General features: G+C 39.8%; 2 protein-coding genes across 3 annotated transcripts; both read left to right on the top strand.

The window, feature by feature from the left end:
* Positions 1-242: 242 nt before the first annotated feature.
* On the top strand, positions 243-14,244 carry spef2 (sperm flagellar 2; the record flags this gene model as incomplete). Its single annotated transcript, XM_080466545.1, has 30 exons — positions 243-300; positions 812-914; positions 1,243-1,495; positions 1,748-1,912; positions 2,391-2,495; positions 2,630-2,706; positions 2,813-3,026; positions 3,321-3,509; positions 3,973-4,160; positions 4,906-5,077; positions 5,276-5,498; positions 5,643-5,713; positions 6,188-6,279; positions 6,720-6,967; positions 7,043-7,121; positions 7,221-7,375; positions 7,533-7,653; positions 8,717-8,855; positions 8,946-9,083; positions 10,214-10,270; positions 10,369-10,456; positions 10,614-10,703; positions 10,965-11,103; positions 11,488-11,560; positions 12,196-12,378; positions 12,595-12,687; positions 13,041-13,211; positions 13,378-13,560; positions 13,870-13,992; positions 14,185-14,244. The coding sequence occupies 30 exons, from the start codon at positions 243-245 to the stop codon at positions 14,242-14,244; spliced, it is 4,050 nt and encodes a 1,349-aa protein (XP_080322671.1).
* A 1,668-nt stretch (positions 14,245-15,912) lies between these two features.
* LOC308112542 (UDP-glucuronosyltransferase 3A1-like) lies at positions 15,913-20,359 on the top strand. 2 transcript variants are annotated; one of them, XM_080468137.1, is made up of 10 exons: positions 15,913-16,466; positions 16,703-16,804; positions 16,882-17,002; positions 17,171-17,334; positions 17,535-17,699; positions 17,955-18,163; positions 18,318-18,463; positions 18,566-18,651; positions 19,158-19,377; positions 19,483-20,359. In XM_080468137.1, exons 1-10 carry the CDS (start codon positions 16,385-16,387, stop codon positions 19,748-19,750), a joined length of 1,563 nt encoding a protein of 520 aa, XP_080324263.1. In that variant the 5' UTR covers positions 15,913-16,384; the 3' UTR covers positions 19,751-20,359. The 2 variants fall into 2 exon arrangements, with proteins under 2 accessions (XP_080324263.1, XP_080324262.1); XM_080468136.1 differs by having other exon boundaries at positions 15,930-16,466; positions 16,882-17,334; positions 19,483-20,075.
* Positions 20,360-20,729: the final 370 nt, after the last annotated feature.

The raw sequence follows: 20,729 nt of genomic DNA, 5'->3' as shown, positions 1-20,729 counted from the left end.
GACACCAAGTCTTGATTAGGAGGTTTTGTTTTATTTTCTAGTGAAGTATGACAACAAGTGACGCTAAAAATACTCCCCCTCACACACCCCGCGCCCTCTGGAGGGGTCACGGGTAACTGTGGTGACGTGTCGCCATGGCAACCGCTCACCTCTGGGTAATCGCCGCTGTCTGTTTTCCGGAGTCCCATTGACCGCGCCGTGTATTAGCGTCTCAACTGAAATTCAGCAAAACCACAGACATCATGTCCGATACGTTGTGTCGGTGGCTCAACGAGGAGCTCCGGTTGTCCATAACCGTCGGTAAGTGAGCCTAAATTGACTGCATATGGCGGCGTCTCCTCGCCATGTCGAGCGAACGGCGACTGCTTTATTAAAGCTACTTTGGGTCGCTGCTCAGCAAAGCAGTCTTACTTTGTTTGGTTAGGTGTATTTTGTGCGACATAGTGGTTAAAATTTAACGTTTTGCCTGCCAAACTGGGTAATAAATTAACTTGTACTCTCTCCAATCTTGTGTAATTTAAAAAAAAACAACTAAATTTAAGTATGTAATACTGCTGTTGGCCTAATCCAAACATTTGAATCAGCCATACGTCAAAACCAACAACTTTTTAAAAAGCGTTTTTTTTTTTTAAGTGCTAATTTTGAGATTTCTGATGACGGTCAGTAACTAGGATGTGTGTGTCTGAATATAAGGGACTCGTAACTATTTGAAATGTTAAACAACATTAACTCTATAACAATGACAATCTCATGATGTAGGTTTGGTTAAAAAAAAAGAAAAGAAAAAGAAGTTGCATACCTTTCTCTACAGAGCCAACAAGCTTTGCCAAAGATTTCTCCAACGGTTATCTGATTGGAGAAGTGCTGCATAAATACCAGCTGCAGAAAGACTTCAGGCTGTTCTTGAAGAAAGAGTGAGTTGACACACATTTTTGTTTCGCTGTCCTTGCTTCTGTCATGATTTTGTTAAAAGCCTGGATGGCTTTATGATAATGTTGTGTCATAGATTCGAATGAGCAAATACAATTTAACGTTGTTTACTTAACCATGAGTAACCAAAAACATGAAAGGTCTGCCAAAGAGTTTTATGATTCTGTGGCAAACTGAAACAGAGCTGAATCTCTCCAACTTATCCCTTTAAATTAATCGCACATGGGTGTTTTAGCTATTTTATGAGATCTGAACATTGTTTGTGTCCTCCCAGAGTGGTTATTATTTTGAATCACTTTTCTTTTGTCATAGCACCTCCATTTCCAAAGTAAATAACTTCACGCGTCTTGAGCCAACTCTCAAGCTACTGGGGATCTCCTTCGACTTAAATACAGCCCAAGCCTTGATGCAGGAGAAGCAGGGTGTTGCTACACGCCTGGTTGATCAACTTTATCACTCACTGGAAAAGATGAAGAAAGCAGAACTCAGTGGAACAATGATGGAAATCATGCAGCCTGCTGCCATTGCAAATCTGCACAAGAAGGAACATGAGAGCTCCACTGATGTAAGGGAAATTGTATAGCTGTGAGAATAGTTTGGAAATAGTGTGCTACATCTTTCGTTTACGATTTTGTTAACCGTTTCTGCATAAATCACAAAAAACTTATTTTGTTCTTGATTGATTGATTGATTGTACTTTTATTCATCCCACAACGAGGAAATTCACAATGTTATCTTAAAGCTTCACATCAAAAGTTGCCCGAAAGGCCAATACCGACTAAAATAGGTATTTTCAAGCATCTTTTCTTCTGTGCAGAGACTGCATCAAGAGGTGAGACGTGTCGCAGATATTAAGTTTCCCAAGATTTCTCTGCACTATCAAGAAAGATACCAGCAGTTGAATGACAGGCCTGTGAACCACCCGATTCAGCAAAAGAGGAAAAAAATCCAGGACGAGAAAGGAATGATGAACACTGACAAGGTACTGGAATACAAGGTTCTTTCTCAAGTTACTCATGCATTGCTGTGCCACTGAGTATGAATATGATTCTGTAATATCTCAACATCCCTGGAAATAAAACACCTTGACATTTCTTCATTCCATACTTGATCATGGAATGAGCGAAAGGTAACCTCTTTGGCAGTGTTAAACATGGGATGTATGTTACAGGTGTATCATCAGAGGCACATCTGAGGATGAGGCAACAGCCCAGTGCAATAAATTCCTCAAAAATAAATCCAGCACTGTTTTATGATGCATTTTGGCACTTTTTTTTACTGTTTAATATTTGTGGTTTTAAAAAAATATATTTTACTGTGTGTTTTTATATGTTTTATTGTTTTGTTTTGAGGCACTTTCAAAGCCTTAAGTGTGGGGCTTTTGCCAATAAATTTCATTCATGTATGGTGTATATTTCTGAATGACTAATAAATATCATCGTCTCATCTCTTGTACCCAGGCCACATATATGCATGTGCCAAAGCCTCCTCCGTACCCTTCACATCTCAATCTGAAGAAGCGACAGCAACAGAAGCAGCTCCAGCGCAAAGAACAAGAAGCAAAGGTTTGATTTAGAGTGAAGTATTGCTGTGGTCATTTACCAACACCCAAAGGGAATTCAAGTTTACACTAGCTGACATTTCTTGTATTATTTGACTTTTCAATATATATTTCTTTTAATCTATTTTGTTCCTACAGGTTGTCCAAGACGAAATAGCCCATTTTGAGACAAACAGAAGAAAACTTGTTACTTCTAGTTTTGCTTCTTCTTTAAGGTGAACAAAGAAAACCTTGAGGGAATTACTATTCCACCTGTGTTTGTATTACTGGTTGGCTTTTTTGCCATAACGTCATATGTAATTTGCACCTCTTCAGTTCTAGTGGTCACCCCTTTTCTCCAAATGGTCCCTTTGGTGGCAGCAACCAGGGCTGTGGAGTCCCTGGAGGTGGAACTCAGCTGGTACTACAGTCCAACAGCAAGTACATACAGGAGATTCGACAGAGGCTAGAGGAAAATGCTGCGACTCTTGAGCAAAGACGAAAAAGATGTGACAGATTCCTGGTGGAGCAACTCAAAGCCCATGAAACTCTGGAGGTGTAACTTTTCCCTCAAAACTTTAACCTGTCAAATTTTAACTTACTTTGTCTGATAAAATCAAATATCCACTGCCCATTTTTAGTTGTTTTTTTTAAGTGTCTATTTATTTGTCAATAAGGAGCTTTCCCCAAATTCTCAGATTTAATTTTTTTATCATTCATAAACACAATTTTGAGAATAATCTAGAAAAACCTTACACATTTTCCTTACTTCATAATGTTATTTTTTATATTTATGTATTTTATCCACATTCAGTTATCTGACCAACGACATATTTTCACCACCCCTCAGGAAGCTAAGCGAGATGATCAGCTGGTGAAGCTTCTGACACGTCAGACTCGACAAGAGCAGCGCTTGGCAGCTCAGCTTCTCCAGATACGTATGCAAAAGGAGGTGATTCGAAAGAACCGTCTGTTCAGAGAGCAGCAGTACCAGCAGCGCAGAGAGAGGGACTTCCAGGAGGCTCTGGACAGGGAGGCGGTGAGAACAGGATAACTAAAAACAACAAAGAATCTTTGGGTTTTTTGTTTTGTTTTGCATTAGGCTATATTATGAGTGGTCACAGCTAAAGAATAGATTTTCAGACTTTGGATAGCATGAAAAGAGTACTTTGTGTTGTAAAAACAAAGATACCAAAGGGGCAAATTTGAAAGATATGCCATAAACAAACTGTTTATTGTGGTGTGATCACATAATACACACTTTAAGATTGATTAGTAAGTTCATTTCATGGTTGTCTGCTGATACCATCACCTGAACAGCCAGTAGCAGTGATTATATTTCTTTATTAGTCCTGTTTTAGGGTTTTCTAGAAGATCCTTAATATGTACGTTGAATGTTGAATATTGTTCACCATACTTTTCCTGCAACAGCAAAGATTAGCAGGGACATTATGTTGTGCCTCTTCCTCTCTTGCTAACTTTCGGCATGGTGCTTGGTATAGGCTTTGGCTCAGCAGGCTAAGTTGGAGCGTTCAGAAGAGATCAGGATGGAGCTGGAGTTCTCCAACAGGATGGTCGCTGAGCGAGCACAAAGCAGATACCAAAAGCACTTCAATAGCTGCAAGGACATTTTGGAGCAGATAGTGGACTTGGCAACCAAGAAGGGAGAATATCGACTGCTCACTGGGAAGTATGTAACATAATTGCATCAGGATGCAGTAAAAACACTCATTCATCATTAACCCATAATTCTCACATGTGTCTTTGATGGTATTATCAGAAAACGTTGTAAATATGCTTTGTAAAATATTTCATTCATGGATTGATTGTTTGAAAAATATCAGTGAAGAAATTAAAAGTCAGATCCACAATTGTTTGATTTATGATCAATAAAGATCAAATTCAAAAAAAAATAAAAAATAGGCAGATCTTTTAAAGAAGGTGCAAAAATGTAAGTTTATGAGTATGAGCCACAGATTATAATGTGGGCAGGAAGTCTGGTTTACTGCATGAATCATTATGTATAGTGTATTAGGAAGGTTTTCTGGAGGTCTGGATTTTACGTGAAGACGTAAATGCTCTTTGGTGCAGTGGCTCTTTGTTGTGACAATAACCTGTGGAAAATTAACATTATTGGGAACATGCTTGTACAAGTGACCAGTGGTCAAATAAAATCAGGAGATGTCAGTATTATGTCTGCTTCTTCTCATGATCAAGTCCATCCTAACTGCATCTGTGTATACTGTATACAACGCCACTATATCATTACAATTACATGTCCTCTATAATATCCTTCACACTCATGGACAGAGTCAAACTGAACAAACAAATTCATTTCGATTCAACTATTCTCAGATTTATGGTCCAGTTTAAAATCTAACTTAATGTCCACCCCTTAAGCGTGGCTTTCTCTAATTGTCTGCCTATGTGTCAAGTCTGATTCCAGAGAAGCAGATGAGAGAGTGGAAGGAGTTGTTTTTCAATGGTTTGCCGCTCTATGAGCCAGGAACAGACCACCAGCCAGGGTTTGACGGCTCGGCCACACTAGACCCTGTAGAGCTTGAGAAGCAGGAGATACTCAACAGCCTGGACTATGATCGATATACTGTGAGTTTAAAACAAGAGTGCAGTGAGTTTTGAAATCTTTTTAATGGATTAACTTCATAAAAAGAAAGTTAGGCTTGAGCCATTATAACTGTGTGTCTTTTTGATCCTGATAAAGTTTGTATTGTCTATGAATCTAAGCCGCAAGCTTTGGGAAAACCAGAAGTTCCTTTCGTCTCAGCCATATGATGTGTGTGTCAGGATATGGTAGGTGAATGGGCATGGCAAGAGGAAGCAGGGGACATGAAGTTGCCTCTGACCAACAACAACATCCTTGGTCATGTTGTCCACCGACTGAGGAACAGTCTGAATCCTCCTCTCATCGAAAGGTCCTCACCTTTATTTCCCCCCTTCGCCATCAAGGCCTGTGCCCTGGGCAAACTGTGTGCTGTACAGACGACCTGCCTGTCCAAGACTGCTGAAGGCATGTGAACGCACAATGAAGCACACACACATATACACAGTGTCACACTGTCTCACTTCATCATTATTCAAATTAAAGATTGAAAATGCATTTTTGGTAAGATTGTATGGCTCATGTGAGAATGTCTGCTGTTTTCTGATTCAGCACTTGGCATCTGTGTCTTAATGCTTGATATGTTGGTTAAGGAGGCACTGAATGCTTACAAGAATGAAGAGGTTAGTCAGACACAAGGAAATAGTATAATAACTTTTCTGCAGTCCAAAAAAAACCCCACTTCATGAATCTCAACATTTTTGAATGTAAGGTGCAGGTCAGAGAGATGCAGGAAGATATAGACAGCCAGCAGCTGCTCACCTCCAACGCATCCCAAACATCTGGTGAGTTATTGAAGGCATCCTTGCTTTTTGCGCTGTATGTTAGTGATAAAAAGTGAAAAAGTATGCTTCACGGCTTCCTGTTTGAACAAATCTATCACTTGCGTTTTATTTTAGATCCTGATACCGAAGGGAGAACTACACAAAGGGATGCTAAAGTAGGTGTGGCATGTATTGTGGTGGAGACCACTGACTAACAAAATGTGGTTTTCTTGATGATAAATAAGCAACTTGGGGGAAAAAACTATTTCCTAATCTGTTGAGTACCTATTTGAAATGAAGACTTTCTGATCCATTATGTCACTGTCCACTCAGGCCATACTCGGAGCAGAAGCAGCAGAAGACCTCAGAAATGGAAAAACGATCTCTAATGAGCTTTTAGTGGAGATTATAGTCGAGGCCATCCGGTAAACATTCTATATTGCTATAAATTACAGTATTTAGGGTATGATATGTAGTTGTTGTACAGTCATTTTTCCAAAATTCATTATTTTAGAAATATTTTAATATCGATAAGTTAATACTTGTGGTAATTTGAAGAAAACACTTAATGTCATATGTGATGTGGACCTGATCAAACTGTATTCCCTGAGAATCGGAGGGCAGCAGAGAATATTAATGTTTTGAAAAGTAGGCTCAAAACATTCCTTTTTAATAAGGCGTTTAACTAATGAACCATATTTACATATTGTAGGATTTTTGAATTTTTATTTATTCATTTACTTTTCTTTGATATGTATGTACAATGGTGGGTGTGTATCTGTTGGCGGGGGGCAGACAGATTTGATTTGATTTGATTTGATTTGATTTGATTTGATTTGATTTGATTTGATTGCTGTGTCCTCAGTAGTCAGGTTCTGGCTCAGTCAGGCTGGATTCTGGTTGGTTTTCCAGTGGACATCACTCAGGCTCACCTACTAGAGAAAGCCCTAGGTGGGCCTGTAGGTGAAGGAAGTGAAGTGGTTGACAACAGGACAAACCTTGCTGCTGATCCTGATCCACCCAAGCCTATACCCTCCACGCCTGTGTTGGACTTGGCTCTGCTGCTGGATGTCCCTGATGAGCAACTGGTCACACATGCTGTCAGTCAGATGGGTATGCACGTCAATCTTATTGCTGTCTGCAGTAGTTACCTGAGGTATGTGCTCATGTGCTCGTCTTGTCCATAAGGGACAGATACAGATCCCGATGCTGCTACAACCTCCCAAACCACAGAGGAGCTCTTATATCTGGCACAGATTCCATACAGGTAAAATAGCATAATCAAGTGGGAAGGGAAGCTAAAAAGGATGCCTTACCTTTCAGAATTCCCATATTTTCAATGTCTTGTGTGGTTTCCAATCTCAAGGATTGCAGATTTCTGGGATACTTGGCCAGATTTAGAGGAATGGTTTGGAAAAAAGCAGAACATATTGGTTCGTGTTGACTCGGATGTAAATGAGGAGGAGCTCTGCAGTAGGATTCACTCTGTCCTGCAGCAAGTGATGCAGAAAGAAATAAAAGGTAAACTATAAGACTGAAATTATTTGCATCAATTTTTTTTCTGTGTGATTTGATGAAAGTCTGTTTTAAATTAACCAGATCTCAAGAAATTACCCTTTCTTTACAGTACATGTTAACGTGCCTTTTCTAAAAATATTGGGACATTTTCCCTCCTTAGCTCCTCCTACTCCTCCTGCTGAAGATGCAATGCTCGAGAATGTAAAAAATCCTGAGACTTCTTTGGCGTCGTTGGCTTCTGTAGACCGCACCCTCAAGGAGGAAAATGACCAATGTATGACGTCCGTTTCCACATCCAACCCACACTCCCCTAGAGGTAACTACATCATTATTTTGTCAGTGAGACAAGTATTTAATTTATTGTCACTTCTGATTACAAAAGATTTCTTTTTCCAAAAGCAGGATTCATGAATTATCTACAACTCAGCATGATGTTTTGTTTTCTTGATAATTAATTGGCATATTGTAAATGTATCGAACAGTTTGTGATTCAACACAAGAATTTAGTTTGAGTTAGAACAGTAAGACTAAAATAAGTTAAATTAGCGTTAAACTATAATGCTAATAATGAACATTATATGAACGTGTTTCAGTGGTAATCGTCTTTGTGTTGTTCTCCTTGTTAACAACTAGAACAATCAGGGAGTGCATCGTCTTCCTCAGTGTCCAAAGAGGACTTGCAAACATTGAACAAAAATCCCACCAGTTCTGCCACATCCAACCCAGCTTCATCCAGCCAGGGCTACATGGACCAACCCCTTCATCCAGTAGGATTTCTTTTCTGTTCATATTTATTTTATTTCTTACAGTCAGGTTGGGGTGGGGGGTTTGGGGGTGGGGGGGTGGGTGTTGGTCTTAATCTTTCAATGTAAGTTAATGTAGTGATCGTGACTAACCACAATGGTGACATGAATGAATTTCTGTATTCAACCGTAATATATTTCTGTCTGTTAGAAAATAAATCTATTATATTACACTGCTTTCATTTGTTTTGTGCCCTTTGTCATCTCAACACACCACTGCTTTTTTATTTGTCGTCCCCTTCCTCTCCCTTTCCCTCTAGGAGATTCCAAAGCATCTTTGTCCATACTGGAATGCAGTGTGTGATTCTTATGTGAGCAATGTAAAGAGAGTAATGGAGCAGCTGCGCTCACAACAAACTCTAATTAACAATCACTTCTTCCACGTCAGGTATTCTGCCATCTTGACTATTTCTAGGCTCTGTCATGTACCTTATTGCTGAATATTTATTACGAACGTTGAAACATGTATGATATATATATATATATATATATATGTGTGTGTGGTATATTCATGCTGTATATCATTGTTTTGGTTTTTCAGGGAAAGGTATAAGCATTATTTGGATCGTCCAGATTTGAAGCAGGTAATAGTGTCTCAGTGGCAGAAGGACTTCAACAGTGTCCATGATGACATGAGAGAAGATGGGGATACTAAAGCAGAGCTACATTTGAGACTGGATGTAGGCTAAATAAAAAAAAAAAAACTATCCAAACAGCCTTAAAATGAAAGTATGGCATATATCCGATTTACTTTTCTGGAATGTGTACAGGGACTTCGAGAATGTTTGTGGGACATCAGCGATAAGCGTAAGGAAGAGGACGAGCAGGAGAAGGCTTCTCTCATGTGTGATAACTGGCTGGAGAATCACACTTTTTTTCTGATCAACTGCCACTGTGTACTTATACAGGTATTGTATATAGTCTCTGTGACAGCTCTGTCATCTCTTCACTAGGTCTGTGTGTGAGTCATGTGCTGTCATGAATTTTCAATGTGCTTATTGGAGATATTCTTTTTGTGTTTGTTTTCTCAACATGACTTTGGTAGGGAAACTCTCTCATATTTCATTTTGTATAGATGGAGTCGATCCGTTTTCAAGAGACACTCTGTCTTCTCAGAGTCTACTATTTGGGCATGTGCAGCCAGACACTGCCCGAACCGCCCTCCAAATTGTTCTATACACCCCTATTAGGCACCAGAGGAGCAGAGAAGCAGAATGAAAGGCAAGATGCGTTCAATGAATAAGCAAAGTGACAGTATTAATGAACATCAGTAAAATAAAATGGAAAAAACTGGCATAATTTATGGATAATACATGCAAAAAATAAAATACTGATTTTGCTTCACTAGTAGTAACCACCCGGCCACTAGTGTGACGGACCAGATGGATGATGAAGAGGACGAAAAGAGGATTAAATTGTAAGAAAGAAACATCATTGTTCATATTATGTTATATTTGCTGATCATCCACAATCCTCCCAAGCATACCTTGTACATAAGCAGCTGTATCATCTTTTGCAGCACTCCTCTCTTGAAACGTTCTGAATCCACTGAATCGGCTGAGGTCAGACTGAAAATACATTGTTGCCTCTCGTTCTGTGTGTTTCATTTGCTTGGATTCAGATTCAGCTTAATTCATAACACATTTTATAACCAAAGCACGAAAGAGCAAAGTACAGGCTTCAATGTGGACAATGAAATAAATCAAATACAGAATAGTATATTTTCATATACAAGAATAGTATTTGTGTAAGGATAGTCTTATATACAAATAACAAATAAAATAATATATAGAACAGATAACTTTGAGCTCTAATGGCAGCAGCAGACATTAATTAAAAAGCTATAATCTGATAAGGTGATATGTGTTTCAAAGACATTGTAACATATAAGAAACACATTTTTTAAAGGCTTATCTGGTTAATTTACTTCAAGCTTTAAAAGAGAATTAATTTGTTGTGGGAAATCCTGTTTTAATGAAACATTATGTTGATCTGCTGGTACATTGACCATATTAACTATTTACATTTAATACTTTAGCCACATGAGAAACTCATCAATGGGTACAAAGAAGCAATCAGGACCGTCTCCAAAATGGTAACGCACTCCGAGTCTATGTTTCACTTTACGTCAACATATTATGGAGCATATGTGTCATTTCGGTCCTGACTTGCATGTTTGATACACTTCTGTAGGTTTCAGCAGAAGCCCACCAGATGGAGACAAAAGAACAGAAGGAGAGCGTACAAGCGAAGGAAGAGAATGAAAGGAAGAATACTGCAGGCAAAAACCAAAACAAAAAACAAAAGCAACCGCCCCAAAAACAGAAAGGCACGTCTGTTTAATGCATAAAGATAAGAAAACTGATTCTTGTGTGCACTGTATGTTTAAGGAGGTCACCTTCATCATCACCACCTTTCTCTACAATTTGTTTATCCAGGTCCTTCTTCTCCATCCCCAGCAGCCAGCCCTGATAAAGAAATAAGGAAAAGATTACTTGAGGAGTATGCAGCTGCACTGAATCACGAAGGTACCGCACATAATCTCCCAACCTGAAGGTTTTGATCTTTGACCATATATATAGTGAAAGCAGAAAATGTTTAATCATGCTATTATTTGGAGTTAAGTTGCACAGTTATAAAACAAAGTAGTAAAGTCATGCGTCAAATACAGCTGTGTCTCTTTTTATCTCTTCATGTGTATTTGTTTGGAATCCAGGCTCAGCATGCGTGTCATAATTTTGTTCTTCTGTTATTGTGCATTTGTGTGCATGTGCATTTGTTTTCTCCAGAGAATGCAGCAAAGGTTCGGATAGCACTGGTGAAAAGTCACGGACTGGTGATGGTAGAATCCCTGCAAGGCAGAGCTCAAGAGTATTGTAGCACCATGGAAAAGTGGTTACAAACACACTACCTTGCAGAAATGAAGAGGTGTGTTGTTTTCTTTTTTATGGCAAAGCTTTGTTTTAGTAGAATTGTGTGGAAGGCTACATAGTAGTGCTTAATACTCTCCCTTCATAATGACAATATCCCCAATTTGATCATGTGTTTGGCGTCATTTCTAAATACTCTGTGATCTCCCTGTGTGTGCATACATACTACAGGTACTTTGGTTTCCTCCAACAGAACAAAACTGTGTATTTAAGGTCAATTGGTGTAAATGTGAGCACGCATGTACAGTATGTCTGTCTCTTTGTGAGGAACGAGTGAAAAGTTGACAAGATTATAATTACCACATCAAAGGCTGATTAATGGCACATTTTGGTACAGAATATACACAGAAGAACTTATTCACTTCTTTTTTCTTTTGTCAAGCATTGACCAAATCGCCGATGTCATTGGCCACCACATTGAGGCTGGCATTGCGCTGCAGAATGAGCTTGTATTGGTATGTAATGACTTAAGAATGGTTTTCATGATAGAATCCCAACATCTAGGTAATGATGAATATTCCAACAATTCATTTTGATTGTGCCATTTAAAATCATATGATGATATCATCTTCCTCGCCTTGTACAGGAATCTTCTGACTTCTATGTGAACGCAGACTGCCACATGGTGCATCGTCCAGCTCCTGTGACACATCCGCCTCCTCACCTGCTTGCTCACCTGCAGTCACTTTTCCAGCAGCTATGCACCATTGCTCCATCAGGTTCATAAAAATGAAACACTGATTTGACCTTGTGAATCAATCCTCCTTCCCAGTGGTTCATCCATAATTCCTGTTCCTGCCTTTGTGCTTTGACATTCAGGCTTCATGTGCAGTTCTGACTTCTTCAGTTTTCTTGAAGATCTTGTCTCTGTTGACATGAGCAAACACGCTTTGCCAAAAACTTGGAGAGGCACCAATGAAATGCAGGTACACGCTCCAAAGCAAAGCAGTTTGAAGTTGCAGAGTGGTTCAATCATGGCTTTTGTTTTCATCTCAGAGTTGACAGATTAAAAAAACCCAAGAACTAACAAACATTAATTCAATTTGTCAAATAAAATACACATTGTAAACATTTTTCCTCTTGTTGCCAGTGGATGGAGATCGTTTCCTCGCTGACTAATGACTACAACCTGGTAGACTGGCGTCGCTTTCTGCTCAGTGCTGCTCTTCCTTGGCCTTTTCCCACCGTAACGCAGCTGTTGGCTGTGCTTAAACATTTCAAGGACGCTGACGGAGAACACACTGGTTACATAAATGAAGAACAGTACTCACAGGTTTGTCCCATTGTAGGTTCTTACTCTCTGATGAGACGTTTGAACCGTATCAGTTCTTGTCTTCTGAACCACAATGTCTGATCTCCCCAATGGCCTCTCTTGTGACATTTGTTCCGGGAATGTGTTTAACCAAACAGAAGGTCAAGCTAATGTGGTGACACATTGATCATCCACATCACAGTCTTGATTTGTTGTGTTTGCTTTATTTCACGGCAGACAGAGTTGTGGTTTTCCACTGAGAACATTCATACTGTTTCTGAGGACCCTTCTGAGGTTGTACCTGAGGAGCATCTGGCTTACCTACCCAAGGTAACAGCCTACAAATCCGGGCAAATTAATTTATGTGGCTAAAATTTGTAATTTCGTAGTACACAAACAACAATAAAGACAAACAATATGTACTCCAGCATATTTACTTGAATATAAATTACAGCACTATGGACAATGAAATGTTGATATTTTTTGGTTTGTGTAAAAGGAGTCCACAGCTTTTGTTTAACCTAAGAGACGAGTAGGAAATCTGCTTCTACAGGCCACATCCATGAAAACACATTTTCTGTTTTATACCATGAAGTGTTGTTTTAATAATTCAAATGAACAGCACTGAAAATGTTAAATATGAGAAATTAACAGGGGTACTTGTCTGTATCGTGCCCTTTCAGTTCATTTTCCAGCTGTTTGCGAACCACACCGACTCTCCCCCTCAACTGGATTATGTGTCCATGTTGCAGTACTTTGCAGCCGACTCTAACCCCAGACAGGGTTTCATTAGAGCGCTCAGTGTTGTTCTGGGACAACACATTAAGCACTCTTCACTGGGTCATCTGATAAAGGTGAATAAAATCTATTGCAAACACATTTGACTTCATGTGTCAGAAGCCTTTAATCTCTGTTACCATCCTTTCAGGTGGTTCAGACTTGAAATGGAAACCAACAGATATATTGTATTGTATAAGTATTTTAGTGAAGCAAACAATGATCATTTCGGGTTGTTTGCAGTCTATGCCCAGCATTGATGAGACCTCCGAGCTTGATGGAGACTTCCAGAAAAAAGACATTCCGTGTACATCTCCTGGTCATTTGGGGGAACAGGAAGTGTCGATCCCTGCTCTTATTGCAGTGGTCTGCCACAAAATGACCAAGGTCAAGGAAAGCAGCCCAAGTCAAGAGGAATACACTGAGGTACATGGCATAAATAAAACCGATAGCAGGATGATTCAATGATTCAGTGAAAGGTTATGTAATAAATCTTTTATCTGAAATGTCACAATAAGCTTTATTTATATTTCAAAATTCAAATCAGTGAGGGTGACTCAAATCAGTCTTATTTGTGTCTCATTTGTGTTTTTGATGAAGCCCGTGGGGATCTGCAGACTATCTCAATGTACAGGAAAGACCATAAGGGGTGTCCAAAGCAATGGTTATGAGCTAAACTTATTTCTTTCTCCTGTGGTTTCAACAACGTTTTTTTTTTTTTTTGCTGAACCTCAGGACCTCACACAGTTATTCACTGAACTGGGCTATGACCCTGAGGACGGAGTTCCCTTCTCCATTCTCTCACAGCACCCATTCATTCAGGCGCTCATGGAGGCCTCAACACAGTACCAGCTTGTAGTAAGTTTCTCTTGACACATATCAGTGTTTTTTTATGTATTCTATTCTGATTTGTGTGATTCTTAAAAATCTAAAAAATTCTGTTCATTTTCTGCTGCTATAAACAGTCACAAATCCAAATTGCCTCAAACTTCTTTTTTTTGTAAATCATCTCTAAAATTGTCTCTTTCTGTTCCATGTTTTATTTCCCAGAATATTCCAAGAATTTTACAGGCACATCAGGATGACGAAGATAACAGTTTGACGGTTTAAGGATGAAGCTGGATGATGGTATATATACACTCAGGAAGCCAACTGTATTGCTCACAGTGGCGGCTGGCCGATAGAGGGGCCCAGCAGCGGCACCCGGACCCAAAAGTAGACATTTATTTTCAATAAAATATATTAATAAACTGTTGTAATGTCAAATCATGTTTATGCCAACAAACTAACAATGAGCCCTAAACTATATGTGCTGTGAAAACCGCCCAGAGGAGGCGGGGTTTAGTCGTTGGTGATCGACAAAATAAGTGACATAAAATTAAACCAATCAGCGTCGTTTGCTCTCCAAGACTTTGGGCGCTTTTTAACGCCTATGGTCCAGACCTGTTCCGTGATTGGCTTAAAGCCAGTTCTTTGTTCTCGAGTGTTTCTACAAGATGTAGTGATGTCGATAACGACCATTGAGTCCCTGATTATTTACTCTGATACAACACTTCTAAATTGCCTGTCTGAAGGAGAGATTTGGCTGAAAGGCTGCAGGTCAGCTTCAACTTTCACCGTTATAGTTTTTTTTAAATGCGCACAAACAGAAATGTATTCAAAATTATGCAAATGTGTCCAGGTTTGCTCATGTTTATAAATGTTTGGAAACAATCTTATTTATTAATGGCTGATAATGTAAGAGCTTCAAAAAGCACACAGTTTATTTTGCAAGTCTTATTTAAGGGACAATTTTAAAATGCTTTGAAAGATCGATTGATGTGTTGGTGAGAAAACACCTGAGGTTGGCTTTAGTTTTCAATAAACTCAGACTAACTGTCATTTCAAATTAAACCAGCCCCAAAACACCTTCATTTTCTAAAAGGGACTAATCAAGCATCTACTTGTTTTCATTTACAATTATGTTAATAAAAGAGTCATATTAATAAGTGCTCTCATCTCTCCATTTTCTTTGCATTCTCGATGCTTTCATCTTTGGAATGTTCACACACATTTCAGTGTTCACTAAACACATGATTCATTCTGTCATAATGACGAAGTGATGGAGGCTGAAACGATGACATATTTGAAGTAACAACAGTCGCATCGGTGGTTTGATTGACCCTTCTGACTCGCCTTTTTTTTCTCCCCTCGACACACTCCAGCAGTTTTTCTGACTAACTTGTTTTTCTAATGACCTCTCTGACACAGAGAAGCATCAGTTGCAGTTACAATGAGTGCATTGTCCAGGATAACCTACATGTCAAGCCTGACTTGCCAGTCACTGCCCGCCAGGACACCCTCGGTCTGATCTATCAGAGTTCACCGATGCACCAATGTGTGCTACAGCTTTTCTACATAACAGTCACTACTGCACTGCCAACCAGCCAAGGTGCTGTGCATGCTGTTCAGAAACCAAAGGTACAGATGTATATCAATCAAAATGAATGTCATTTTATGTTGTTAGTTTTTATGTTCTCATAGAAAAAAACTAAGATATCAATCCATCCTAAAAGATTTACTGTTAATGTATCAAACTGTTTTTATTTTTAATCGTATTCCTGCGTCCACACATGGAGGTGGTTATATTCTGTCAGGAGGCTTGAGAGGATGAAGTTCATACAAACATTTCCATTTGCCTTAATATAATACAATGGGGGCTTGGGGAACCCCTCGCACCCACCCACCCTCCCCACCCCCTCCCCACCACCCTTTCTCTCCCTCCCTTTCATTATCACTGCGGCTCGAGGGCTCTTGGTCATACCAGAGTCTGACTTTTGGAGAAATCGGAGCCGCTCACATGTGACACGTAGACAGAATCATACGGACAGATTTATATTAAAAACCTCTTTAATGATATGGAATAAACCTTTTTACTTTGCAAGACAAAGTCTACGTTTTACGATACATACTGAGGATTCGGGACGTCGCTTTTATCAACTTCAAACTCGTGGCTCAAATGGATGTGAGATCAAAAGGAGGACTTTCAGTAGTTCATTTGGTCAAAGGATAATGTGAGAATGTCACTTTTGGTAAAGTAATGTTGATACCTCTGTTTTGTTCCATTAATCTCCACAACCTTTTTCAGAAGGCGGCCAGTACACTTCACTTCTTCAAACTTTAATGTTGTATTGGTAAACAAAGACTTACTGTTCCAGCAGGAAGTTTTTTGATTCCAGTTTAATTTTAAAAACAGTCCTCTAACAACAGCATGGGGATTATATTTTGGACCTTTTGTCTGCTGGCTCTTCCACTGCTTCAATCTGCCAAGATCTTGACTGTCTGCCTGATTGGTGAGTCGTGATTTATTTATTTATTTTTTCATGTGTTTTAAAATGTTTTTCACTCATGACAAAAATACTGACTAAATTTGTTTGAGTCTTGCATGACTGCTGCTTAAGCAATTTCACAAACCACCTCAGTAGTTTCTGAATAAATAGGCAATTTTATCACTACAGTGTAATCTTTATTTCATACAGTATGCACCACATTTTTATCTTTAATTCTTTGTATTGTCACCCTCTCTCAGGAGGGAGCCACTACTTGCTATTTGATGAAATTTCTCATAACTTACACCAGCACGGCCATGAAGTCCGCATGCTCTTTCAACTTGGAAACCCTGTTATTACAGGTAACATAGTTCCAACACACACTTGCATTAAGACATTTATTTCACTGTTATTCATGTTCACATTTCCTTTCTCTCAGGTTTTTCCTATCTCGGTCGCACAGACAGTTATAAAAGGAGTCTTTGGTCTTTAGGAGAGCAATACATCAAAGAATATAATGACTGGTTCCGGGAGCAGCAAACACAGTTTTTCCTGGGAAGGTATCATGAAGATTTTAAAGGAAATGCCCACGTTAATCATGTTTCAGACTTTCAAACCATCATGACTGTATGTAAACAGAAGATAACTACCTCGAACAACATCATATATTTGAATTGTTTCTTTTTTGCTCATCTTTTCTTGTTCTGCTTCATCGATCTTTCCCTCAGGAATGATTTTAATGACTTTTTGAACTTCATGGGGCACCTGTCCTTCCAGTGTGACAAGCTGCTGGGAGACAAAGACATGATAACTTTCCTCCAGAGGGAACGCTACAGCATCGTGATCCTGGATGCTTTCAATCCCTGTTCCTTCATCCTGGCACATAAACTTGGTTGGCATATCTGCTGTCGTTTCATTAAAAAACAAAACTAAGCATTTCAATTGGAACATTAAAGCAATATAGTAGGCATCAATAATTTGGCTTGTACATTGTTTGTGGAGATATTTTCAATCTCCTTTTCTATCAACAGTGTAATTTGACTAAATCAGGAGCCTAAAGGTTTAACTCATGTCACTCTTGATTTACTGCAGGTGTCCCCTACATTGCCTTCTACCCTGGCACTCTGAATGGTCCTCTGTCCATTGCACTGCCCAGCCCTGTCTCCTACATTCCTGTTTTCGGCTCCCATCTATCCCACCACATGGACCTCTGGGAACGTGCAAAGAACCTCTTTTTTTCTCTCCTGGCTCCTGTTGGTAAGGACATTTTTACGCTGAATGTTACATTGCTGCATGTATTGTTTTGGATACTGTTTTAGAAATGGGATGTCAACTCTTTTCATAATGATATACTTTCTAGCATCAACAGTCTCTTATTATTTTTACTCTAATCAATATTTATGTTAAGCAACTGAGGGGATGAAAAGAAAACTAAATGCAGTAGGATTACAGTTTATCTGTTTTTTTTTATTATCATTAGTTTTAATTTCATCTCTTGTGTTTCAAATGAAGGTCAGGAAATTGTATGGCTGAAATTTAAACAAGTAGCCGAACGCCATCTCGACTCAGGTCCGCCCCCTGGTGGTCTGACCGAGTTACAGCAAGGTGCAGAACTCTGGGCCTTCAACACTGACTTTTCACTGGAGTTCCCCCAACCTCTCATGCCTTACACTGTGCTGGTGGGAGGTCTGCTGAATAAACCACCAAAGCCATTGGAGCAGGTTTCGTCTTTTGATTGTCAAATCTAAAAAAATAACTGAAACTTTCCAAACCATTTTTTTTTATTCTCTCCTTTGCTCCCTTCTTCTTCTTGTGCACATCAATGTTCCTCTGTTCTTTTTTCCCCTGTTCTGCTCAACTCTTGCAACTGTTTAGGATATTGAGCTCTGGATCTCCAGCTTTGGAGAGGCAGGCTTCATTATTGTGACTCTGGGGTCAATGATCTCTTCAGTCTCTGTGGCTCCTCTGCTTACTGAACTGGTGGCCGGCTTCTCCATGATCCCTCAGGGGGTGCTCTGGAGGTATAAAGCCATATAGGCATACAAATACTTTGCTTGAATGTTACATGATGATTCTTTCATAAAGTTAGGAGCTTTACCTGAATCTGCATTGTTTCCTTTCAGGTATGACTCCCATCGATGGCCTTCTCATGTTGACACACCAAACAATGTCAGGCTTGTGGACTGGCTGCCCATAAATGACCTGTTAGGTAGGAGCTGCTGCTTCTACTGAACCGTTCTTCACAAACAAGGAGCAGTTGGAGTGTATTGTAGAGACATATCTGAAAGCCCCCCTCAAACGAGCCGTTTGAGGATGGATCCCTGTCAAGCTCTGAACTGACGCTGAATATGGCAGCAAGAAAAGAGAGCACCGATGCAGTGCTTATCACTGTCGGCTTCATCCCTTCATATTTTTTTGTCATGAAAAAAAAAAACAACGGAAAAAAACTGTCAAGTATGATGAGAGTAATAAAGCGGAAGATATAGTTTGGTCACTGTGCCCCGAGCTGTTTGTTAGATTTTCATAGCTGTAAGAAATAACCATGTCCTTGAGGGTGTCAGCTCACCCATCATTCTTTGTCCAAATTAGTTTAGCAGAGGTTAAAGCCACGATTGTATGACAAAGTGCACTCAACTGTTTGTTTCATCAATTTGTACCAGCCCTGCTGTTTCTCAGTAATGATGTTTCCCCTCTTTTTCTGTTTACCCCATGCAGGACACAAAAAAGCTCGTGTTTTCATCACCCATGGTGGACAAAACAGCCTGCTCCAGGCAGTGTACCATGCTGTTCCTGTGCTGGGAATCCCTCTGTTTGGAGACCAATTTGATAATGTGGTCAGAGCCGAAACAAAGGGACTTGGCCTCTCCATCAACCCCACACACATTACCAGGGAGCTGCTCAACACCACCATTCAGACACTCATACAGGACGCCGGGTATGGAGATGGGAAATAGGCAACCCACATGATGCCATTAGAGTATCAAACGTGTATCAACTCCTTGTTCTTTCCTGTTATTGAATATCAAATTTCTTTTTTTAGGTTCAAGTCATCGACTCTATCCCTCAGCAAGATTCACAGATCCCACCCCGTCCCTCCTGCCTTCCGACTCGTCCAATGGGTGGAGCACATTCTGCACAGTGGAGGTGGAAGTCATTTAAGGCCCGTGTCATTAGAGCAACCTTGGTACCAGAGGTACCTGCTGGACTTGGTCTTTCTTCTCTTCCTGGGGCTTCTTGTACCGGCTCTTCTCTGTTGGATCATGTGTGGTAAAACAAATAGCACTGATAAAGATAAAAAGGTGCAGTAACTGTAGAGATACTATAGCTTTTTTTTTTTTACTTAAGAACTGTATCACATACAGTACCAATATGTGACTGTGCAAAACTGTCATCCTCCATCACTCTAAAGCTGCAGAAATTCAATAAATAAGCTGGGATTGTTTCTACAGATGTATGTTGCTCATCTTCAGACACTTTTTTATTGTCATTTATTCAAAGCAATTTTTTGTTTATAACCACACTATACTCTCCAATATGTAGGAAATACAATAATACCTTAATACTTCCTTTATTGAGTATTGTACAAAGAAACCAGAAAAAATAATAAAAGGCTTTACCGAATGAGCTTGCACCGAAAGGATTCAGATTGTTTTAATGCCATTATATACTAATATTTTCAGTCTACTAATTGATGTATGCTTCTGTACTTCCAATTACACATTAGGGTAACAACCTAAGGCCAAGTGTCCTGCCCTCTCCCCTTACAGTGCCATCATGTCTACCAAACATCTCTTTTGTGCGTCAGCGTCATGTTTTCCAACACCTCTATGCTACTTCAACCTGACTGTGCTGCGTGCAGGGGGCCATGGCGGCAGGCACACACACAAACGCTTTCCAATAAAGCCGTTTTCGTTTTACTGCATTCTTGTAAATGACTAAATGTTGAGGCAGAGGGGGAAAACTAGACTTTAACGCAGGCAGTAAACATTGGGCCATATGTGACTCCTCATTTCCCAAAGAAACTACCCCACCTGCAAAAAGGGTGTATCTGTTCATGCGTGTATCTTTGAGGCAGTGTTATGGTCTACTGGCTCTTAACCACCAGCACCACCTGCAAGTCTCAACTCTGACCCCTCCACCCTCCTCTGCTGGTTTCCGCTGAGCCTCCTTCCTCTTCCTAAACAAGACACAAAAGCACACTGCAGTCTTCACGGTCAGTGCTCAAGCCACTGTTGAGAACAGACCAGGCCTCAGAGGACCCCCTCCTCCTCTGCTCCATCCTCCCGT

The sequence above is a fragment of the Lipophrys pholis genome (genome assembly GCF_963383615.2).
Source record: "Lipophrys pholis genome assembly, chromosome: 7".
Taxonomy (NCBI): Eukaryota; Metazoa; Chordata; class Actinopteri; order Blenniiformes; family Blenniidae; genus Lipophrys; species Lipophrys pholis.
The sequence above is the reverse complement of the archived record's forward strand: the minus strand, read 5'-3'. Positions and strand labels throughout refer to the sequence as shown.